The 15,287-nt window shown below is 53.1% G+C and overlaps 8 protein-coding genes across 8 annotated transcripts; 5 read left to right on the top strand and 3 right to left on the bottom strand.

The window, feature by feature from the left end:
- Positions 1–402: 402 nt before the first annotated feature.
- Positions 403–1,062, top strand: CKM354_001207900 (uncharacterized protein; the record flags this gene model as incomplete). Its single annotated transcript, XM_044807591.1, has 2 exons — positions 403–456; positions 628–1,062. The coding sequence occupies 2 exons, from the start codon at positions 403–405 to the stop codon at positions 1,060–1,062; spliced, it is 489 nt and encodes a 162-aa protein (XP_044663526.1).
- A 283-nt stretch (positions 1,063–1,345) lies between these two features.
- On the bottom strand, positions 1,346–2,177 carry CKM354_001208000 (uncharacterized protein; the record flags this gene model as incomplete). Its single annotated transcript, XM_044807592.1, has 2 exons — positions 1,346–1,579; positions 1,632–2,177. The coding sequence occupies 2 exons, from the start codon at positions 2,175–2,177 to the stop codon at positions 1,346–1,348; spliced, it is 780 nt and encodes a 259-aa protein (XP_044663527.1).
- Positions 2,178–5,247: 3,070 nt separating this feature from the next.
- CKM354_001208100 (uncharacterized protein) lies at positions 5,248–5,862 on the bottom strand (the record flags this gene model as incomplete). The annotated part of the gene is made up of 1 exon (XM_044807593.1): positions 5,248–5,862. The coding sequence occupies one exon, from the start codon at positions 5,860–5,862 to the stop codon at positions 5,248–5,250; it is 615 nt and encodes a 204-aa protein (XP_044663528.1).
- A 1,382-nt stretch (positions 5,863–7,244) lies between these two features.
- CKM354_001208200 (uncharacterized protein) lies at positions 7,245–8,504 on the top strand (the record flags this gene model as incomplete). The annotated part of the gene is made up of 4 exons (XM_044807594.1): positions 7,245–7,473; positions 7,526–7,651; positions 7,701–8,278; positions 8,367–8,504. 4 exons carry the CDS (start codon positions 7,245–7,247, stop codon positions 8,502–8,504), a joined length of 1,071 nt encoding a protein of 356 aa, XP_044663529.1.
- Positions 8,505–9,009: 505 nt separating this feature from the next.
- Positions 9,010–10,894, top strand: CKM354_001208300 (uncharacterized protein; the record flags this gene model as incomplete). Its single annotated transcript, XM_044807595.1, has 5 exons — positions 9,010–9,240; positions 9,301–9,741; positions 9,794–10,132; positions 10,196–10,750; positions 10,802–10,894. 5 exons carry the CDS (start codon positions 9,010–9,012, stop codon positions 10,892–10,894), a joined length of 1,659 nt encoding a protein of 552 aa, XP_044663530.1.
- Positions 10,895–11,253: 359 nt separating this feature from the next.
- CKM354_001208400 (uncharacterized protein) lies at positions 11,254–11,763 on the bottom strand (the record flags this gene model as incomplete). The annotated part of the gene is made up of 1 exon (XM_044807596.1): positions 11,254–11,763. One exon carries the CDS (start codon positions 11,761–11,763, stop codon positions 11,254–11,256), a length of 510 nt encoding a protein of 169 aa, XP_044663531.1.
- Positions 11,764–12,227: 464 nt separating this feature from the next.
- CKM354_001208500 (uncharacterized protein) lies at positions 12,228–13,153 on the top strand (the record flags this gene model as incomplete). The annotated part of the gene is made up of 3 exons (XM_044807597.1): positions 12,228–12,654; positions 12,705–12,826; positions 12,875–13,153. The coding sequence occupies 3 exons, from the start codon at positions 12,228–12,230 to the stop codon at positions 13,151–13,153; spliced, it is 828 nt and encodes a 275-aa protein (XP_044663532.1).
- A 515-nt stretch (positions 13,154–13,668) lies between these two features.
- Positions 13,669–15,237, top strand: CKM354_001208600 (uncharacterized protein; the record flags this gene model as incomplete). The annotated part of the gene is made up of 2 exons (XM_044807598.1): positions 13,669–13,997; positions 14,049–15,237. The coding sequence occupies 2 exons, from the start codon at positions 13,669–13,671 to the stop codon at positions 15,235–15,237; spliced, it is 1,518 nt and encodes a 505-aa protein (XP_044663533.1).
- Between the last annotated feature and the right edge of the window lie 50 nt (positions 15,238–15,287).

A 15,287-nucleotide genomic window follows, 5' to 3' on the forward strand; every position in this document is an offset into this window, starting at 1 on the left:
AAAGCAGACAGTCTAGGCTTGGCGTCAGCTGTCCATCTTCACCAGTGCTCGCCAAGCAGTGTCGATAGAATAACCCTAAGAAGCCGAGTGCCTATGCAAATGCATACGGCTGGTCACGGCATGCACAAGGTTGTCTTCTGCGCGTGAACCTAGCTTGTCACCACACAAATGCTTGCGGGATGATGCGTTCACCCCGCTTCAGCAACGTCGAATGTTCGATGTTCATGGCTCGGTGTTATTATGCTTTCGCAACAACATCCGAAGAACACTGCCCTGAGGTTCTCTCAACCTCTACAATCATCAAGCAAGCACTCTATCACCACTTGAGTAATCATTCATAAACGAAAAGAACACCAAGCTCATACTAGGGTCTGAATCATCCTCTGACAAATCTTGTTCATCATGCCACCACCATCAGCGATCTCACATGTACTCGAACTGTGTCTCTACGTCAAGGTCCGTACCACATGCGATCTTGCCCAGGCAGAACATGAACACAAATCGCAAAGAGCCATCTCCTCTCATCATCTCTCGCACACTTTCTAAGAAACAAACACATCATCCCAACGCACCAAACATACAATCATCCACTCCTCGATAGCACACAAGAAACTGATCTCGCGACAGGACATCCAAAAATCCAACAACTTCTACACCTCTATCCTCGGCCTCACGGCCGAAGAACTCGAACCCGCAATCCTCAAAGAACGCATGTCCGTCTATCCCATCGGAAACACCACAATCCTCCTCTTCACCCTAGGCCAAACAAACGAAGACGTATATCCCATTCCCTCGCAACCAGATCTCTGCGTACCAAAACACGGACCTGAAGAGAAAGCCATGCAAGCTTTAGTCGAAGGCGGAGAGAAGCTTCGACAACATTATTGTCTCGCAGTAGAGACTAAAGCTGAAGCATTAGAATGGGAGAAATACTTGAAGGAAAACGGAGTAGAATGTCATGGGAAGATGGAATGGCCGAGGGGAGGGTACAGTGTGTATTTCCTTGATCCCGATGGACACGTGGGTGAGATTGCGGGTCGCGGGATTTGGGCGCATTGGTGAGATACAAATGCAAGTGGAAGTCAAGTAAGTAGGTAAGAAGTGCACTTGAGGGAGAAGAAGTCAAAGTTATCATAACACATGCTATCTGCGTACGGAAAATGCGGCCAATGCGAGCTGAAAACGCTCATGCCTGCTGATCATAGACAAACAATGTTAAAAGCGAGCCGGAGCTCTACCCAAGTTCAAAACGCCAAGTGATGCAATATAATTTTTGATGAACCACAACCATGTCTCGTTGTCGCGAAAACTCATGCCGTCATGTCGTCACAATCTCAAAAGTCGTTTAGATCATGCGGCCAGCACCGGACATGAGGTGAGCAAGCGACTCGTGGTCGCGCTTGGCTGGGCCGGCCGTGGCCTCTGGGAAGTTGGAGGTGGTGACTGCCGAAGGGGTGAAGACACCGTTGTTGACGAGCCATGCAGCGGCGTTGAACTCGGAGTAGAGCTCCTTGACACGGAAACCGTAGGTGTTATTGGCGTCTGGGACAACAACGAGGATACCGTTACCGACGACAGGCTGTGACATTGGTTAGCGATCTATCAAGCAGAACTATCACGGGCTTACTCACAATGTTGTTGGACTCGGTGGGCTGACCATTGGCAGAGCGGAGAGTTTGCCAGCGAGTAGCAACGTGGTCGCAGCCGTGGTAGGTGTTGAGGGTGTCGAATGGGATGAGTGGCTGTGCTCCTTGGGCGGCCATGAAAGCTGCACGGCTGGCGAACGAGATCTCGTTGACGACGAAAGGACCAGCGTTACCACGGTTGCGGATGATGTTGACAGCGGAAGAGTAGTCGATGAAGTCCTCGGTGAGAGCCTCGAGAGCAAGCTCGTCAGAGTAGTCTTGAATGAGGCGGCGGAAGATCTCGGCACCAGCAGCGGCCTGCTCGTCGTTCAGGCAGAACGATGGGGTTGGCGCAGGCGCAGGGCAGTCAGTGCCAGTGGTAGGTGGCGATGTTGGAGTAGGTGGCTGAGGTGCGTTCTGCTTGCCCTTGCCCCATTTGCCGTAGCCATTGCCCTTCCACTCGTTTCTCCAGATTGGATGCTCTGGTGCTGGAGCAGCGAGAGCAGTAGTAGCAAGAGTCGCCGCAGCGAGCGCCATGGTGGTGAAGTGCATCTTGATTAGATTTCTGAGGTTTTCTGAAGATTAAACAGTGATCGCTGAGTAGGCGACTGTGGTAAGTGAGCGAATGTGTGAAAGCGACTGATGCAGATGCTGATAGCGAAAGATAACAATGGCGAGGCAGATGGAAGTAGATATACGTGCCACAGCAACCCACCTGTTCGTTGTTGTGCAAATAGAAGTGGGTTCCGACCATCAGCCATGCGCTTGGCTTGTTGACGATAGCATCTGTGCTGTCCGCCATTCGTAGCGACCCAAGACTCAGCTGCAGGCCATCAGATCATGCAGAGTCCCGTAATAGCAGTCAACAATTCTCCGATATCCAAAGTCCGCCTGGGCAAGCATCCCGGACTCGCGAGCACAGCGCGCGGTAAGCGAGTGGAGACTCATTCAATGCGCATCCAAAGCGCATGCAACCCTGCCCACAGCCACGACGACCCCTTGGCAAGTTCTGGTCGAGCGCTGCGTTTAGATATCGCTGACTTGGGATTGCGAGCGCTCCGCCTGGTTCAGTCGATGATGCGTGCAGTGACTTGGGATAGTCGTTCGAGTGGCCGTTGCCCAGATACGGCTCTCCATGGTGCGGCACGGCGGAGTAGCGTTTGCGGCAAGGGTTTCGATGGTGCAAAGACAGCGAAGCCTGGGGGCCAAGAAGCCAGTGGATGATGTGGGACTTGGCGAGTGAGAGCCAAGAACAACCAGTTTTATTCTAGGTGAAGGAGCTGCTGTCCGTGACCGCCTCGACCAGCGTGTCCAGTATTCGGGCTGGCCGAATGCATGCTGCCACCCAGACGCTGAGCGCGTCGAGCGTCTTGGGATGCCGCGATATCAATGCTCGTCTTCTTGGGTGGAGGCCTTGTGGTCGTCGGCTGCTGGAATCCGGATCCTGGCAATTTCGCTGTACCTGTCACGTCGATGAGCACAGCGTCTGTGAACAAGTGGAGTGCCGTCAAGGGCCAATCCGGTTTGGATCGGTGTCACGCCCAAAGCGGTATCGCGCACTGCCGCATCCATGCGAGGGAGATGCGCGACTGGGGACATGCGCATGTTGTGGCTGCCGCGAGGTTCGCAACCGCTGGGCGACGGATACAACGACCGCTCCGCGCGCTGGCGGCGGTGGCTGCTGACCCTCCGCTGAGCGCCGCGCCAGTCAGCCTCTGTCTCGGACTTGCAACGCTGCCCTCGGAAAGGCAGTCGTGCGCCGCGCCGGGTGCGGAGCGGAGAGTATTGAAAAGTGATGACGAGTGGAGGTCGAGTCGCTTGGGCAGGAGACGACACGACAGAGGCACGACTTCGGCGAAGCTATCCGACCCGCCAAGCCCTACAGCAGCTATTGATTCCCACTCCGCTCGCTCGCCTCTGCGCAGAAGCGACTCGTCATTGCACTGCATGTCTGCCGGTTGCTAGGGCGTACAGATCTACGACAGCCTATCTGTCCATCGGTCCCGTCGCGGCAGCACAGCATATCCTGGCTTGTGCCATGTTACTCAGGAGCCAGCATACATCAACCAGGCTGTCATCACAATACCACAAACAATCGACATTGTTCTCTTGCGCCAAGGGCTGAGTATGCCTCACATTCTCGCCGCGAGCTTCACATTTACGATGCCGGTGGCGCACAGCGTGGTGCAAATCTCGCTTCTGCGGCACGCCGTCTTGTGCTGTTCATCCGCCCGTCATCGCGCCACGCTCCTCGAGGATGAAGTCGCGCAGTACCGTAATGACAATGGCGTCCGTTCTGGCTCGCGTGGCTCGCGATGTAGCCTTCCACGTGCTCAACGTTCTCGTTCTCCTGGACGCCCCGGGCGTTGGCGATTGCACAAGGGCACTCTTCACAGCCCTACTCCACCAGGACCATTTCGCACGTGTGCTGTCCCTATTCATCCTTTCCAACGTCCCAAACCGGCTGCTCCTTGTCTGTCTTGGCAGCTGTACTTGAATGCATGCGGCAGCCTGCATGTAAGCATGGAGGAGCACAGATTCTGGCCACAGCTGCTGCTTCCCCTCGCTCGCGGATTCATGCGCCTCACCAACGTCCATTCAGCCGCCTGCCCAGACACAAGTGAGTGCACTGCCTTGAATCTGAGTGGCACAGCGCTGTCTCCAGTGATCATGAGGTCGAGACTCTCGGACAGGCGCAGCTGGCGATATGATTGCCCAAGGCTACCTGCTTCTGTCAGCATCTTGCTGATTCGTGCAGTATATTGACAGTACTTGTCTATTCCTGCTGACAGGAGTGTGGCGTTCCAGAACCAAGTTAGACGCCATTGCAGACCAGGGCTGAGCTGCAGTAAGAGTCAGCATCACAGAGCCCTACGCCTTGTAGAGAACTGCTCGCGGCTGAGAGCGCGTAGATCGATCCCGGGCTCTCCTGGCGCCGTCACGCTTAGGCGCGGCAGCCGAGGTGGCCCAATGTAGTGTGGTAGCACGGAGTCATAGCCCTGTCTGCAGTGTTTGCATCTTGACGTACCTTTTCTATCAAGACTGCTAGAGTCGCACAAGACTGCATTGACTTGTGGAGCTTCAATATGAGACCCATCTTTGCACATTCTCGACACCCATCACGGATTTGTATTCCCTTCTGCACGAGGCCGCCTGGGCTCCTGTCTTCTAGCATGGATACAGCACGGGCGAGAAGGCTCCTGGCGTAAAGCAGCAAGTGCTGGGCGCTCTGGGAGTTTCTGCGTTATAGTCGCTGCAAGGCACGATATTACCTGCGTTGTGCTCAGCCTTCACGTGAAAAGAACGTTCCGAGGCCTGCAGCTTTCCATTTAGCACAACGACGGCAACAACTCGATGCCCCTCGCAAAAGCTGCCATGTCGTACACGTTGAATGTCGGTGCAGAGGGGAATGGGTAGCTGGCGACCAGTCGATCATCAGCCGCGCTGTGATTCTCAGTTCTCGTTGAGGTTGTTGAGTCCATGATTGACGGAAAAATCGAGGAAGTTCAGTAGTAACCATGCATTCGGCCTTGCGTTCTCAAGGCACTAACTTAACAACCGCCGCATTGAGACCTGAGCTCAAGCAGCACACTCATTGATTTGCTGAATCTTGTTCCGATGGTCACCGCTCCGACAATTCCAGCTCAACGTCTCTGACACTCCGGAATGGTCCTTGCAACACGCCAGGTCCACTCATAGCATTCAGCTCGTCATCCGTGACCTCGTCTTTCGCCTTTGTCCAGACAGCCCTCCAAGCACCTTCGGCATGGACCTTGACTAACTTGTTGCTGCTTGGTATCCACGGTGCCTTGAGCTCGATCTCCGCCTCCACAACGTCTTGCGCTGCCAACTCTACCACGTCGTCGCGAGGCGGCGGTAACAAGCGATTGAGTTTCAGACCAGGGCCCTCGATTGCTTCTCCGGACACAGCGTCGGTCAATTGCAGGACGCCCGTGTTCAATGACGACTTGTCGATCGGCGTGTCCCAGGTGAGGAAACTGAGGGTCGCCGTGGGGTGGGTGTTCTGAACTGTGACTTTGACGGTCGGAACTGGGAGCCAGGTATGTGAGAGGAAGATGCGCAGGTCGTCGACCGTTGGCTCGTGAGCTTGCTGCCTAGATGGGCTGGCCATATCGGCAGACGGAGTGCTCATGAAAGACGTGCTCTGCAAGTAGTAAAACGTGGCACAGGCTGCGGACAGTCCTGCAAAGATGGCGACGTTCTTCGATGTCAGCATTGTTGTCAAGTTGAGGTCCTCACTGTCATGGCAGCGCGAGTGATAGCAGCGCCTCGCCTAAGTCACGCTCGTCAGTCGTCACATGGCATTAGGCGAACATGCACGAGTTTGGGCAGTCGCGGAGCCCAGCGACTCGGTCGGCGCGAGTGTGCTGTTCGGGAGGCTTCCGAGCATATCAACGAGCTCAAGCAGACTGTAACGCGGTGGCGGGCTTCTGTTGCACGCGATGAAGCGCGCTGCGACGCCTGTTTCGACGGGAAGACGTGCAGTGGAGCTGTTCAGCCGCCAACTGCGCCTCGTTCTCATGCCAAGACTGTGCTGCTCACTCAACCTGAATCCGCCGAACTTCTCCGCCTACGTCTTTCCATCCACATTTCCATCAATTTGAGGGCATCGCTCGCTCGTACACTCTGGATTCCGTCAAACAAGACTTCGTTCTCCTGCATTTCAGCCCCGAGTAGATGCAGTCGGGTGCCAAAGCTCAGTCATGTCCATTTCAAAGGGAGATGTCCCTACGCGCCCTGCATGTTTCAGATATCGTCCTGTGCTTCAAACACCAGCGCTTGTCCGAGAGGGTACATCTTCTCCAACGTCGTTCACTTCTCATTGGTGCCCTAGGGAACGAATGCTTTCACGGACACATACACCATTCGTTAGAGGTCCAAACGGCAGTGTAGTGCATGCGAATCCTTCTCCACGCAGCTACTTGGCGATTGCTACCACTCTACTAGATGAACATCTTGACGAGGCAACAGGTCCGCGGGAACACAAAGAACTATCTATCATGCAAGACCGATTTCGCGAACAGCTGCCTCCACAGCGTTACCAGGCAGACTCGAAGTACAACGAACGCGCTAGCCCGTCGTCCGCGCCTTCGCGCCGTCCTATCGTTCATGTGATCACCGTTGCGCTCTTGCATTGTTTGTCACAGAGCCAAGCCGCCCAGATACTCCATGCGCCGCATGTTGAGCTTGGAACCCCGTCTCAGTCCATGATCTACGCCCGACTGGATCTGCTTCAGACGACTCTGCCTTCCGTGTCGGGCGGCAACTGCTCTGGACGCGGTAGGATGTCCGCAGAGCTAGCCGTAGTCCTTCTCGGCAAGCCTCATTACACTGCAGGAGTATCGCCATGTCTGACTAGTAGGTTGCGGCTATAAAGGCCTGCTACATACTTCACTTTACTTCACAAGACCACGGCCTCTGCGAGTTCGACAATCGTCTTCGGTTGAAGCTTTTTCACTTCTGTCTCTCCTTCATACATTTTCTCCCCTCTGGTAGGGTTTGTCACTCCTTCGATACCCTTTGATACTTGGACATTACAGCTTCAATCGTTGACGCATTCGCTCTCAAATTGCCGGCTGTTGAAACCTCGCTTCCAATATGCATTTCTCACTCCTTACCGCGGCGACTTGGATCGCCTATGCCAGTGGCGCAGCAGTGGACCTGCTCAAGCGGGATACTCCACTGATTGTTGTGCTGACCTCGCTGGGCGACAGCAAGGTTAAGGCCTCTGTGACCAACAACGACGCTCGTGGCTACAATTTGTTCTACAGAGGTACATTCCTGGATGGAGATTCGCCAGTGGACAAGTTCACTGTCAACGGACCAGGTAAAACGTGGCATCCAAATCCACTTCGACTTTCACCACTGACATACAACAGCCTCCCGTGCAGCATTCAATGGCATCCTGCTCCGCATGGCCACAACCAATCTGGAAGCCACCCACTTCGTGCCCATTGAGCCAGGTCAGACTATTTCGACCGAAGTGGATGTCGCTGAGCTTTACGGTATGTTCACATGGCCCCATGGGACCGACCAGACACTGACAGCTGGCAGATGTCGAAAACACAGACCAATACACTGTTCGCGCAACTGGCTCCATGCCTTACGCCGACTTAAACAGCACGACTCTTTCCGGAGAATCAGTGGCCTTTTCGAGCAACACCCTTACCTTGGACATCGACGGCGACAAAGCAAAAGCAATCCCATACCTTGCTCACAAGATCGCTCACAAACGAACTGAGCTCGACACCCAAGGCTGTTCTCGAGAACGGGGAGCCGCTCTCCAGACCGCTCTTTCCAATTGCGCCGATCTTGCCAACAATGCCGCCTCTGCAGCACAGGCTGGCCACAAGATGCAAGAATACTTCAAATCTTCTTCCAGCTCTGTGATCCGTACTGTGGCCGCCCGCTTCAAGGCTGTTGCTGATGAGTGCGCCACCACCAACAGCGGCGTCACCCAGTCATCGTGCGAAGACGAGTACGGCGCCTGCCAATCTGGTGTGATCGCATACACCTTGCCTTCGCAGAACTACATTGCCTACTGCGACATCTTCTACGATGACCTTCAAGCTATCTCGAAGCGATGTCATGGCCAAGACCGAGCAACTACAGTGCTTCATGAGAAGACTCACGTAAGTGTAGCCGCAGCATACCGCCATAGAAACGCGAGACAATCGTCTGTCCACTCCCTGTAACTTTTACTGACTTTATTATCAAAAGGCTCCCAAAGTCTACTCTCCGGGCACCGATGATTACGCTTATGGATACTCAGCATCCAGGGCTCTGTCCTCTCAGCAGGCCGTCAACAACGCGGACACATACGCGCTCTATGCCAACGCCTTGTATGCAGGGTGTTGATGCGACTACGGCCAACAATACGGAACAGCGCTGGACTCCGTGAACAGATGGCATGACAGCTTGGCCTCAGGAACAGGCGTTGAATGCCATGCCACTTTTTGGCCGGCCTCATATAGACACTACTTTAGCATGTAGTGAATGAATCATGAAGCATTGCATGACCAAGTTCCATTCCGCGAGTGCCTCTCATAACTCCAACTGCAAGAGTTCGAGCGAGGCATTAATTCATCGGCTCCGAAATCAACAGCTTAAGCTTCAAGAGGCTGAGAATAAACTTCACCGTTTCTCCGAGGTACAAGGGCCATGACGCTTGAACTTTCAAGCTATCCATCCCAAAACGATCAGACCCGGCGGCACAACAGAATAATTGCCATGATGGCTTATGCAGATCTCGGCAAAAGACACATGTGATAATGCTAGAATGTGGGTGAGGTAGTATACTTCACCTCTCTGTATCACGCACTTTGATCACCAGTCTATACTGATTTGGAAGCATTTCGTGAATATGGTCTTCAAGCAAGAAGCTGAGCTTGAGTTTCCAGGCAAGGACTTGATTTCGTGGTACTTTGACAATCCTCGAGTGGAAGAGGACAAGCAAATCTACATCGATGTGTACAACACCAAACGGCATTATACTTTTGCTCGGGCAAGAAGTACGATACGCAAGCTAGCTGCTGGCTTTCGAAAGGCTGGACTGAAGAAAGGTGACACCGTGTGTGTGCACAGCTTCAATGATGTATGTCACGGATCGCTTTCCTACATCTATTGGTGCCACTCCGCTGACTTGAAGCTCCAGATCAATTACTCAATCCTTGCAAACGGCATCATAGCAGCCGGAGGAATCTTCGCTGGCACAAATCCCTCTTACCAGCCGTACGAGCTCGCCCACGCAATCAAAGCAGCACACATCAAATTCCTCATCGTCGAGCCCGAGATTCTGAAACACGCACTCAAGGCGGCAGACGACTCTGGATCAATATCAAGAGACCGCATACTGATTTTCGACAACCGAGAGGGACAGAAGGTGCCAAACGGATTCAAGTCATGGCGGACACTTCTCGTGCATGGCGAAGAAGACTGGGAGCGATTCGACGATGTTGAGGTTTCGAAGAAGACAACAGCAGCGAGAATGTTCAGCTCTGGGACAACAGGACTTCCCAAGGCCGCCATGCTGACGCATTATAATCTGATTGCGCAGCATATCCAGATCAATGAGTGGAAACCTAAACCTTACCAGGTGAGCCAGACCTGATTTCTGTCCAGCAGCAGCGACTGATCCCGTTGAACAGATCAAACGTCTCCAATGTACACCCATGTTCCACGTCGCCACAGCCCCCTGCACGCACTTTAGCCCGCTAAACAATGGCGTGGACACATACATCATGCGTCGATTCGATCTCGAAGCTTTTCTCAAGTATATCGAAAAGTACGAGATTACAGACTGCGCAACTGTGCCACCCATGGTATTGCAGATCATCAACTCCGACTTGACGAAGAAATATTCGATGAAGAGTATCAAGTTCGCAACATGTGGTGCAGCCCCCTTGGAGAAGACTCAGCAAGCGAAATTCCAAGCCCTGCTGGCAAAGGACGCTCCTTTCACGCAAGTCTGGGGCATGACTGAGACGGTATGCTGTCCACTTCTTCCGTTGAAAGTTCTGATAGTATATGCTAATGTACTCTTCATCCAGAGCTGCATCTGTACCAACTTCCCCTACCCCGAAGACGACGACACCGGGAGCTGTGGCCGTCCTGTCCCAGGCGTAGAGCTCAAAATCGTAGACATTGCCGATCCCAACAAAGAAATCACTGATTACGATGTCCGCGGTGAAGTCTGCATAAGAGGTGTCACAGTAATTCCAGGCTACTTGGATGAGAAGGCGACAGCCGACAGCTGGGATAAAGATGGCTTCTTCCATACAGGAGATATTGCGTACTGTGCGAAAGAGACCGGCAAATGGTACATCGTTGATCGCAAGAAAGAGTTAATAAAAGTGCGAGGCTTCCAGGTTGCACCACCGGAATTGGAAGCAGTTTTGCTGGACCACCCAGGGATATCAGATGCGGGCGTCATTGGTGTCAAGAGGAATAAGAATGACGACTCCGAGTATCCGCGAGCATACGTGGTGAGGAAGAGCAATGACGAGGGCAAGAACTTGGACGCAAAAGCTATCATCGAGTTCATGGGTTCGCGACTCGCGAAATTCAAGCGTCCGGACGGAGGTGTGGTGTTTCTGGACGAAATTGTGAGTTCATGCCACTGTTGTCACGCTTCGGAATATACTGACCCAGCGCAGCCCAAGAATCCGAGCGGTAAGATCTTGAAGAAGGTTCTGCGTGAAATGGCGGCAGACGAAATGAAGAAAGAGAAACAGACGTCCAAATTATGAGCACGGCAAGAAGTACTGGTCGAAATATGCATTTCCAGTGAACGAGCCGGTCGATATACTAGCATTTGCTTTGAATAACCTCATGTACACGACATTGTGTCGAATGTCTTCTCCAATCGATAATCCACATCTGAGATCCGGTGCAGAAAGCCCTTGGTAGGTCCGCATCTACGGTCTAAAGGAAGTATGTTGTGCAAACGTGTTCTGTGAGCATCTCCTAATCACGCTATGGATCTTGAATTGCTCACGCGCAGGGCGGTTCGGCAGGCATGGTGCTGGTGGAACCCATCGCCCACCCGGGTATACGACCGCGGCGCACCGCCTGTCTGCCCTTTGAGACACAACCTCTTTCCTGGCCTTCATACCCCAGTGGCGGCCAGGCTATCCCCCGGGCCTCTTATCCCAGTGTGCCTGTAGCAGACCCAAACGCCATCATTAGAGCGTCTCCGCCAATGTAATATGCTCACACTTTCACGATTGAACGTGATGTCGTCCGCATCGCACCCTCTCATCGTCAACCACACCTCAGCCGAGTTGGAGCCTTTCAGCAAGCTGACGCTGACATTTGTAGCGTTGACTTTCCACCCCGGGTTGTCTTTCCTGAATTGCACAATCTGTTGCAGATGTTCCGCGAGATTGGCAGCCGGAGGCAACGGACATTCGTGCACCGACGCGTTGACCATCTCGAAGTCGGAAGCGACGTGTTGGAAGAGGATGGGGTCGAAGCCGTGGCTCGTGGTGTGCGCTTCCATGACTGCTATGGAGAGCCATTCGAGGTAGTCGCTCGTGGAGCTGAACTTCTTGTTCGTCGGTTCATATGGACTGCTGGTCGCCGAACTGTTCGACTGGGTCTCTTCGGTACTAGCCATCTATACCATGACCTTTATCGTGCATCGTCACCAGAAGTGGAGCTAGACGAGCTGAACGAGCTGAACGAGCTGAGAAAAGATGCAGAGGATCGCTTGCTGATCTGCCTGATGTCATCCGATACAGTGTCCATACTTCTAGTCGGGAATCTATTCGCAGGCAAACGCTTCTCATCGAGCAGGCATCATTCACAGCTGTCGAAGCGTGAGTGTCACGGCCATGCAGGAGGAGGTGCAATGTCGAGACACGGACAGAGGTGACGAACGACCCTGCCACGCCTGCCAGACAAGCCATCTCGTGTCGGCGAGCATGCGGCCGAGACAGTTCCACCAACCAAAGCTTCGGTTGGGGTGACAGCATACCTGCACTCCACGATGTCAATCGTTCATATATTTCTCGGTAGATCATTGTCTCTCATTTGATCATCATTTACGGACTTTGCAACGAACGAATTCACATATTCAAAATGTCTATGACACTCGAAGACGCGAATGCCACTCCGCGGCAGCCCAAGCCCTTTCCAAACATTCCAGACAATGTCCTGCAACAATTCAGCATGAAGGGCAAAGTTGCTGCCATCACTGGTGCTTCTGCAGGTATTGGATGGGCTGCTGCTGAGGCTATTGCTGAAGCAGGTGGTGATGTTGCTCTCCTCTACAATTCGAACGATGAAGCAATCTCAAAAGGCGCCAAGCTTGCCGAACTGCACGGCATTCGAGCGAAGGCGTACCAACTAGAAGTGTCAAGCTCTGATCGTGTTGACAAGGTCGTTGAACAAATAGTTGCAGACTTCGGAAGACTAGATGTCTTTGTCGCAAATGCAGGAATGGCTATCTCGAAGCCACTTCTCGAGACCTCTGATGAGGAGTACAGGAAGCAGATGGAAGTCAACAGTAAGTGTCCACCGAGCTGAACAGACTGTATTTTCTGTTAACATGATTAGCCGATGGTGTCGTGTGGCAGGCTCGCGCTGCAGGCCAGGTGTTCAAAAAGCAAGGATTCGGCAACCTCATCATCACAGGCAGTATTTCAGCACACATCGTCAATGTGCCTGTTGATCAGCCAGTAAGCACGGAGACCCTCGGACCATGGACATGCAGCTGACATTGATAGGTCTACAATGCAACAAAGGCCGCCATCAGGCATCTCGGCAGATCTCTCGCTCGAGAATGGCGGGACTTCGCGCGGGTCAACATTGTCTCGCCCGGCTTCTTCGATACAAAGATGGGCGCTGCCCCAAAAGTGCAGAGCGAGGCTTACAGAATGACGCCGCTCGGTCGACAAGGTCATGTCCGAGAGATCAAAGGCTTGTATCTCTACCTCGCTTCGGATGCTAGCTCGTACCAGACCGGAAGTGACACGATTATCGATGGTGGCTACACGCTGCCCTAGAGCCAGAGGCACCTCAAAAATGGAAAACCGAATAGTCGTTCCAGATACCAGCAAAAATGTTTCTTCGAAATGTTCGGCATCAGTGCTCATGCGAGCTGTTAGGTCTACTTCGCCAAAGCTTCCCAAATGTGAGCATATTTGTTCGTGTCTACTTGTCTGGTAAATCTCCAGCGGGGAATTCTTTCCCATATCGTGTCCGGCTATTCGAGGTGAATGTGTTGCTGATATCGAGCCACGACACAACGGGCTGCGTGCTGAAGCACACTTCATGGTGTATGAAGCTTTGGGAACTGGGTTCCAATGATGGGAGAGGAACGGACACCGCCATTCCCATGCAGCAGGGGCCATCTGTGGGTCCCATGTTGGGCCGGGATTGGCTGGGCATCATGCACGGTGACACAAAATTCGAAACCCATCCTGCGAACCAATGTCTGCAACAACCACGATCTCAAAGTTTCAATGTAGCTGAACTCGTGTTGAAATTTTGCTACGTTTCTCTTGAAGGAAAGCACAAGATGACTGCAGCGGTGGGAACGGCTGCTGGCCAGCCAACCGAGTCGACGCCCCTTCTCCGCGATAATCGCTCGCATATTCACCACAACTGCAGCGAAGAGAGCGTCGCCACCAGCAAAGACGATGAGGAAATTGTAATCGAGGAGGTTTCTTTGAGAACCGAGGCGTCCATCCTGGTCAGGTACTCAGGACCGCTGGTGATCACGTACTTCCTGCAGTATGCCTACCAAGTCATCATCATTGTGGTCGCGGCGCAGCTTTCTACCGAGGAAATCGCTGGAGTGTCGTTGGGTATAACAACGGCGAACATTACTGGTTTCGCTGTCTTTGAGTATTGCAGTATTTGACCTTCAAGCTTGAACACTTGCTAATGATATTGCAGAGGCATGGCAACTGCACTCGACACCCTTTGCTCACAAGCTTATGGCTCTTCAAGTCTTGCTGATGTCGGTCTATATACCATTCGCGCAACCATACTTGTGCATCTGGTTGCAGTGATACCCATAGGCACTTTTTGGCTCTTTTCCGGTCCGCTCATTGCAGCATTAGTACCTTCTCAGTCCCTGGCTTTGCACGCAAGCAGCTTCTTGAGGTACACATTGATCGGGGTGCCCGGCTTCGTTACGTTCGAGAACGGGAAGCGCTTTATGCAAGCTCAAGGCGATTTCACCGCAGGAATGATCATCCTCATCCTCTGCCTGCCGATCAACATCGGGCTGACCTATCTTCTGGTCTACGTCGCCGATATGCGCGTCGCTGGCGCAGCACTTTCGGCGTCGCTCACGAACTTTGTAAGACCAATACTTCTCGCGGCCTATGCCAGATTTGTGAAGCCATCGACTTTGAAATGCTGGCCATCAACCTCCGAGATCAGCTCCGAGTGGCGTAAAGAATGGGGTCTCATTATGCGGCTCGCGATTCCAGGAACTCTGATGACGCTGAGCGAATGGATGTGCTTTGAGATACTAACCTTCGCCACGGCATTTGTGAGCGACGAAGCACTTGCTGGACAAACGTTCATTGGAACTGTCGCGACTTTGGTCTGGCATGTTCCGTTCTCAGCATCCGTGGCATGCTCGACCAGAGTCGGACAGCTGGTTGGCGCTGGAATGACAAGCTCCACACGCAAGGTGATGAAATGGTACGCCGTTGTCTTCCTGATCGCTGGACTTTTCGACGCTCTCCTCGGTACCGGATTCATCTTTCTCACTCTGCGATACCTGATCCACGACGACAAAGTCGCGCAGATCGTCAAAGCAGCACTCCCATATGCAGCGGTTTTCATGATCTGGGATGCGACAGTCAATTGGCCACATAGTATTGGGCGCGGATTCGGATGGCAGGATATCGGGGCGTGGTGCACAATGACGATAAATTACCTATATGCCGTTCCCGTGGCAATCTTTCTCGAGCTTGGTCCGCCGAAAATGGGTATATCTGGCCTTTGGATCGGCCTGGGCTCTGCGCTGTTCTTGACCACTGTCATTGAAGCGTTCGCAATATGGAAAAGACTGGCCAAGACAACAGATGGCCGTGTTCTCCGGTCAACATCTGATGATGAATCACAGTGATCTGAAGCCTGCTTTTTCCGATACGAATCCCCGCGCAACGCTTGCTTTGT

Source organism: Cercospora kikuchii (genome assembly GCF_019650295.1).
Source record: "Cercospora kikuchii DNA, contig_00008, whole genome shotgun sequence".
NCBI classification, from domain to species: domain Eukaryota; kingdom Fungi; phylum Ascomycota; class Dothideomycetes; order Mycosphaerellales; family Mycosphaerellaceae; genus Cercospora; species Cercospora kikuchii.